Raw genomic sequence first — 6,962 nt, forward strand, 5'->3', positions numbered from 1 at the left:
CTGAGAGAACAGAGCCAAGGAATCCTAGAAAGCAGTCATGTTTTTAAACACTACAAAAACAATAGAGATCCCTAAGAAGTTAGAAAAGCTTTCTTGTATTCCATCTCATTTTAGAGTTCATAAAAAATAATTTCACATCAAAATGAATGTATATGTATAGATGATTCACTTTGTTATAAAGCAGAAACTAACACACCATTGTAAAGAAATTGTACTCCAATAAAGATGTTAAAAAATGAATGAAAGAAAAGCACTGAGGTTGCATACAAAGGTGTTTTAAGAGGAAAACAGAATAGTATCCCTGTTAGACAGTAAAAGCATGTCAGAATGTGCACACTAAACAGAACTTAAACTAAACCAACAACTTTCAAAATGAGGTAAAGACATTAATAACACAAAACGTTAAAAAATAACAAATCAGGTTTAGAAAAACTCGGATGAGGTGACAGAACTCAGGAAAGCATTAGAAAATGGAAGAAAGTCATTTTGGTAATGAAGACTAAACTATAAAGAACATGACCAAGTATGTACAACAGATAATGCTTTAAGAGAAAGATGTAAGAAAGGGGGGAAAACTGAAACAAAAAAAACGAAGAGAAAGATTCAAAAGTGACATAATGAAGTTAGGCAAAGGATATCCAACACTGATAGAAGTTCCTGAAGAAGAAAACCAAAGTAAGGGAAAAGAATAAATACTAAAAAATATAATTCAGAAAATTTTCCTGAAATTAAAAAACTTTAAAACTACATACTGAAACAGCACTCTGCAGAATATTGAGCCAGAGCAACCAACACCAGGATATTCTAGTAAAACAACTGGACTTTAAAGAAAAAGAGCCTATGGAGTATAAAGGAAATAAAATGATAATCATCAAACTTTGACAGCAGTGCTTCATGCTACAAGAAAATGGAGTAACATTTAAGATAATGAAAGGATATGTGAACCAAAGATTTTATATCCAGCCAAACATTTTCAGGCTTAAAGGGTAATGTATAAGAATTCAGAGAATATTATTTGCATGAGCCCTTCTTGAAGAATCTAATAAAGATATGCTGTCAAGTAAGGTAATTGCTAGCCACGTATGACACTTTAAATTTTAATTAATTACAGTTAAGTAAAATGAGTCTTAAGTTGCTCAGTCACACTAACCACGTGCCAGGTGCTCAAAGCCACACGTGGTTAGTGGCTACTGTATTGGACAGCACAGATACAGAATATTTCTGCCATCACAGGAAGTTGTATTGGAGGGACAGAGTGTATTGGAGAATGATTTTGACTTTTAGACCACCAAAACAATAAAAGACATTAGCTTAAGACCTGATCGTAAGTATTAAATATATACTTAACACAAAATGAGGGCTGAGAGGTTGATAATATACTATGTAAAACCTTATATTTGAACAATATAGGTACAGTATAGCTATTTTTAAAAATGGGAGAATTGAGAGACCATGTGCCAAGCATTTTTTAACGCTTTCAATAAACACATCAGGTTCTTTTATCTAGATACTTAGATTGTCATTCAGAGACTATAATGTTGGCTAAAACAAATGAGTATGGGATATTCCAGTTTTATCCCTCTGTGTCCTTGCAAACCGGGATCTTAATATGGAAGAAAGGTTAATACACATGTACTAAAAAAGGCTAAGGAGAAACTTTTATGGTATCACATTTGAATTAGAAGTATCAGTATGAACTTGAGGTATTTTATCTTTAAATTTGTGTATTTCCTAGCTCTGTCCACTGAAAAGGCCTAGAAACAATGAGTATCTTTAGCACTCACTTTGTGACATTGAAATGTTGCTTCTCACTTAAACAGAAGCAAACAGCTTTATGGAGAAATTTCTGGTTCCAGGTCTGGGCAGGAAATGTTCAAGATTAGCCTGGATCGTCTTGTCATGCTAGATAGCAAGGAAGCTATCAACAAGTACTGGGGGTCATGTCAAAAGGACTCAGGAGCCATCTTGAAGAGGTTCCCACTGGCCAAAGATGGAACAGTTTGAGCTTCCACAATGATAATTGCAATAGATTGGAACATGTCAAATATATTTAAAAGTTCCTGATGATATTTTAAAAATTGGTTCCCTTGGGATTAACAACTATCTATCTATCTATCTATCTATATATATATAAACAACTATACATAAAATAGATTAAAAAACAAGGATTTACTGTATAGCACAGGGAACTGTAATCAATATCTAATAGTAACATAATAGAAAATAATCTGAAAAGAGTACATAACTGAAAAAAGAATTGTTTCTCTTAAGAGGATGTTAGGAAACCAGTTTACGTTCTTGAAAACGGGACAGTAAAGTGAAAGAATCGAGTATTTATCCTGCCTTTCTTATATGAACTATAATACAGGGTAACCAAATAGTAGATGAGGGGAAATATTTCTATATGTGAGTATTCTAATCAGTGAAAAAGAAGTGGCAGAATGTAATCATTTTGCAGTCGTTACTGAACGGATGCATATTAAACGGCAGTAGCTGCTAAGACTGCAAAGATAGTGAGACATTACCTATAGACTACCAAAGGAATCAATCCTGAGTCTGATCTAGTCTTCTGGAACTAGCTGCCTATTTGCAGGAAATACAAGAACACATTGAAATGCACCATGAGTATGTAATCAGCAAAATCCAGACTGGGAAACTCAACAGGTCAAGGGGTCTTCAACAGACAAATTGAAAGGAAATGACAGGGATGGAGAAAGGACCTATAGATTAAAAGACGTTCAAGATACAGTTTTTAAAAACTGTGTAGGGATGCACATTTGGGTGACAAAACACTTAAAACTACAAAGAAGTGATTACTATGAAAGTCAGGATAATGGTTGATTATGGTGGGGGTAAGAGGGTGGTGATTGTGATGGAGTGCATGGAAGTTTTCTGAAATGGCTGGCAAAGTTTTCTTTCTTAACCTGGATAGTGTCCACCTGAAAATAATTCGTTTGATTTGTTTTCTGTATCTGTTTTATTTATAATGTAAAAATTAAGTACTTAGCCACTGTGCCTGGAACAAAACATGCAATATATGTTCATTAATGACCACAGAAATTTTTCATTGGAAATGTTAATGTAGATACTGGTTTTACTACTTTGTGCTAATTGTAGGGGAACATGTTGGCTATCTGCTTCTAGCAGACGTCTGAGCTTAAAAAAACAAGTGACAGGTGAAATCAAGCATTACAATATTACAACACCCCATTTATGTAGAATCATTGAAAGATTACCCTTTAAATGCCAGATTTATGTTTTTTTGTAGATACTTCTAAAAATGTATACGGCCTTCATTTTACTTTTTGTTGAGCCACTTGTGAACCTCAACTATAACTCTAATAAGTAATGGCTGCTTTTTAGTTGCTCTTTGTCGTTCCTGTCCTCTAGATAAAACTCAAGTTTCTCATTGTTATTCATGTGTCTGTCTGGCAGCCCCATCCCATCCTCCTTTAAGTCACTTCCTATCTGCCAGGTAACTAGATGCCATGATTGCTTTTATTATGATTGTCTTCATAGGCATTAAATCCTGTTAACTGAGTTTTTTGGTAACTGTTTCCAAGTCTTTTGCCAGGGCCAGAGCTAGTGACTTACTTGCTCTGGGTACAGAATTTCAGGGAGTATCAAAAAAAAAAAAACCCACAGTGATCAAGATAAATAATACTTTAATGCACTATTAAAAAAAACAAAACTAATGCAAAAAAAGAATCCATGATAAACAAAGTATCAAAGTTTTTTTAAAAGATAGGAACTGTGAGCCAGGCTTAGGGTGAGGTGAGTGAGGCACTCACTCTTGTGGTCATGCAAGTGCAAGCTTAGATCCTATCTTTTATAATTTTGGTATTTTATTCATCATGAATTTTTTTTGGCTTTAATTTGGTGGCTCTTTAAATTTTGCACCTCACTGCACTTTAGTACTGGCCCTGCCCTTTGATCTCTAGAGAAGCTGAGTCTTACTATGTATATTCACGTTCTCTTCTGAAATGTCCTGAAGCAGACTGCAGCTGCATGAACAAGGAAATAAGCTTTTTGAATGAATTTCATTGGTTTCTATTCACTTTTAGAAAAGTTTGCTTCCATTGTTCTGGGTCCATCACTTGAACTGTACCTGGTAAGCCCATAGAGCCCTGTTAAGTCTGCGAATTAGATGCTCATGCATCTCTAGAGCAACTGGAAGTTTTAAAAGCTTTTTCTTATGGAACGTATTATAATATGCATTTTAAAAGAAAGTTGAGTTCAATTACTAAATAATGGCTGTATTTCCCTGTGCTGTACAATATATCCTTGTTGATTATTTTATACATAGTAGTTTGTATCTCTTAATCCCCTACCCCTTTTTTGCCCCTCTTCACTCTCCCCACTGGTAACCAACCACTAGTTTGTTCTCTATATCTGAATCTGTTTCTTTTTTTTAATAATCATTTGTTTTATTTTTTAGATTCTACATATAAGTGATAATGTAGAGCATTGGTCCCCAACGTTTTTGGCACTGGGGACCGGTTTCACGGAAGACAGTTTTTCCACAGACGGGGGTGAGGGTGGGGGGGTGCTTCAGGCGGTAACGCAAGTGATGGGGAGCGATGGGGAGGGCAGATGAAGCTTCGCTCGCTCGCCCGCCGCTCACCTCCTGCTGTAGCCCGGTTCCTAACAGGCCGCGACCGTTTGGGGACCCCTGATGTAGGCTATCTGTCTTTATCTGACTTATTTCATTTTTCACTTAGTTTAGATCTGTGATTCTCAGCTGGAGGAGAATTTGCCCCTTAGGAAACATTTGACAATGTCTGTAGACATTTTCAGTGGTCCCTACAATTTGGCAGGGGAGAGCTACTGGCATCTAATAAGTTGAGGCCAGGGATGATACTAAAACAGCCTCCACAACAAAGAATTATTGCGCCCAATATGTTAATCATGACAAATGAAACTGGAGGTTTGTCCTAGATACTAATATGTTACCAGTTATATGTATTGTAAATATTTTCTCTCACTTTGTTGATATTTTCATTTTTCCTGTGGTACCTTTTGATGAAGAGAAATTCTTAATTTTAATGTAATTAAGTTAGCAAAAAAAGTTGAGTTCAAAGTGACCTCCAAATTTCTTCCATCCTTGATTCTCTCAGGCCCAGGAGAACTTACTTAGCTACCTCTATGTCTAGTATTTGGTTTTTACCTTGTAATCATAATCACATTCTACTGTTTTTAGCTAATTGAACTTATTCCAGTTGTTTTTGAAAAACATGGTGTGATTTGAGTGCTAGTTTAAAAGGAATAAGAGTGTGGCTTTGTTGAAGCCATTATTTTACAGAAAACAAATCCATGAGTCTTTAGAGCATTTGGAGATGTTCTAAAAATTAAATCCTCTTCTAAAACTGTAAAAGTGGAGATGTCTACATGCATGACAAAACTCCAAATCTCGAAAGTTATTTGAGCAAATTTTTTAAATTTACTGTTTAATTTAGATACAGTAAAATTTATTTTTTGGTGCCTTGTTCTATGAGTTTTAACAGTGCATAACATTGTGTAACTACCACCACAATCAAGAGAACAGTTTCATCACCCCAAAAGAGTTGGTTATCAAGTTTTAAATCACCCTAAGATTTAGATTTCCTATTACTATTAGCCTGTAGTTGTATAAAGGGTATAAATAAATGTGTTGTTAGTATTTTTGTTGGTGAATGAAAGCAATATGGATTACTTGTAATACTTGGCCTTAAATTCCTCTTGCTAAATTACCAGAATAACAAATTCAGCTTGTGTGGACTGTTCTTTTACTAAACTAAGTGTTCTAAAACTCCAAATTTAAACCTTTATTGAACAATGAGCCCAAACTTTCTATACTTCTCAGGGGTAAAATTATAATGCAGGCAACACAGTGATAAAATTTAGTACTGGAATTTCTAAGTCAGCTAAAATGTTCAATTAAACTTGAAGGGTTGTATCAAAAAATTTATGTAACATAGTATGTATATGTGGAGATAATTTATTTTCACTAGGTTGGAACCACATTGCTGCCTTTATCATCATAGAGGAATGTATTGATATTTAAACATAATTGTATTTGAATTTATGTCAAAAACTGTGAAACTCCTAAGTGACTGATTTTTAAACTATAGTAACAGTTATAGAAAGTTAAAGGGATAAGATATTTCATCTAGCCTGTCTGTTTTAGGTTCTGTAGGTCCTTAGAAATGGAACTGTTATGATTTAGAGTTCTCTATTTTCCTCTGATGCTACCAAATAGAAACCTTCAAGGACTGCTTAAATCTGTAATCTGTGCAATTTAGTCTCTCTTACTAGCTTCTACATCTTGTGATTTGGCAGATGGCTGAAAACATCCTTAACTTTGTATTAAGCTCAGTAAAAATTTTGCTTTAGTAGTATTTATTTATGTACATGTTAGCTGATGTTCAAAATCTTGGTAGTCAAGCCTCTGTAGTTTACAGTTTTTTTTCCTTTTAATGTCAAGTAATTTCCTTAACTCAAAATAACTTGTAATGAACTCCTACTTTTCAACTGGCATGTCTAAAAGAATATGTGCAATTTACCTTCTAATTTTTTTTTTTTTTTTTTTTTTGCGGTCCGCGGGCCTCTCACTGTTGTGGCCTCTCCCGTTGCGGAGCACAGGCTCCAGACGCACAGGCTCAGCGGCCATGGCTCACGGGCCCAGCCGCTTCGCGGCATGTGGGATCTTCCCGGACCAGGGCACGAACCCGTGTCCCCTACATCGGCAGGCGGACTGTCAACCACTGCGCCACCTGGGAAGCCCTAAGTTTTTGTTTTTAAGTCAAACCATAAGACTCAAGAGTTGCTTGACCATATTGGGAACACAAAAGAAATAGAGGACGAGCTACTGCTTATAAGATGTTACAGCTGTACATTGCTACTTTGTTTTGTTTCTTTTTTAGTGATTGCTTCAGCATCCTATCCATACCTGGCTGCTCCTATTCCTGCTCTGGCTGGCTCCT

At 35.5% G+C, this 6,962-nt stretch overlaps 1 protein-coding gene across 1 annotated transcript in view; it reads left to right on the top strand.

Annotated features, from left to right (window-relative positions):
- ALG13 (ALG13 UDP-N-acetylglucosaminyltransferase subunit) overlaps window positions 1–6,962 on the top strand; it is a 71,303-nt gene that overhangs the window by 48,192 nt on the left and 16,149 nt on the right. The window contains 1 exon segment of the mRNA XM_007466307.1: window positions 6,903–6,962. This exon segment is cut by the window's right edge and continues 141 nt beyond it. Within this exon segment, the coding sequence (XP_007466369.1) occupies window positions 6,903–6,962 (60 nt within the window).

Source organism: Lipotes vexillifer, unplaced genomic scaffold (assembly GCF_000442215.2).
Source record: "Lipotes vexillifer unplaced genomic scaffold, Lipotes_vexillifer_v1.1 scaffold298, whole genome shotgun sequence".
Lineage (NCBI taxonomy): Eukaryota > Metazoa > Chordata > Mammalia > Artiodactyla > Lipotidae > Lipotes > Lipotes vexillifer.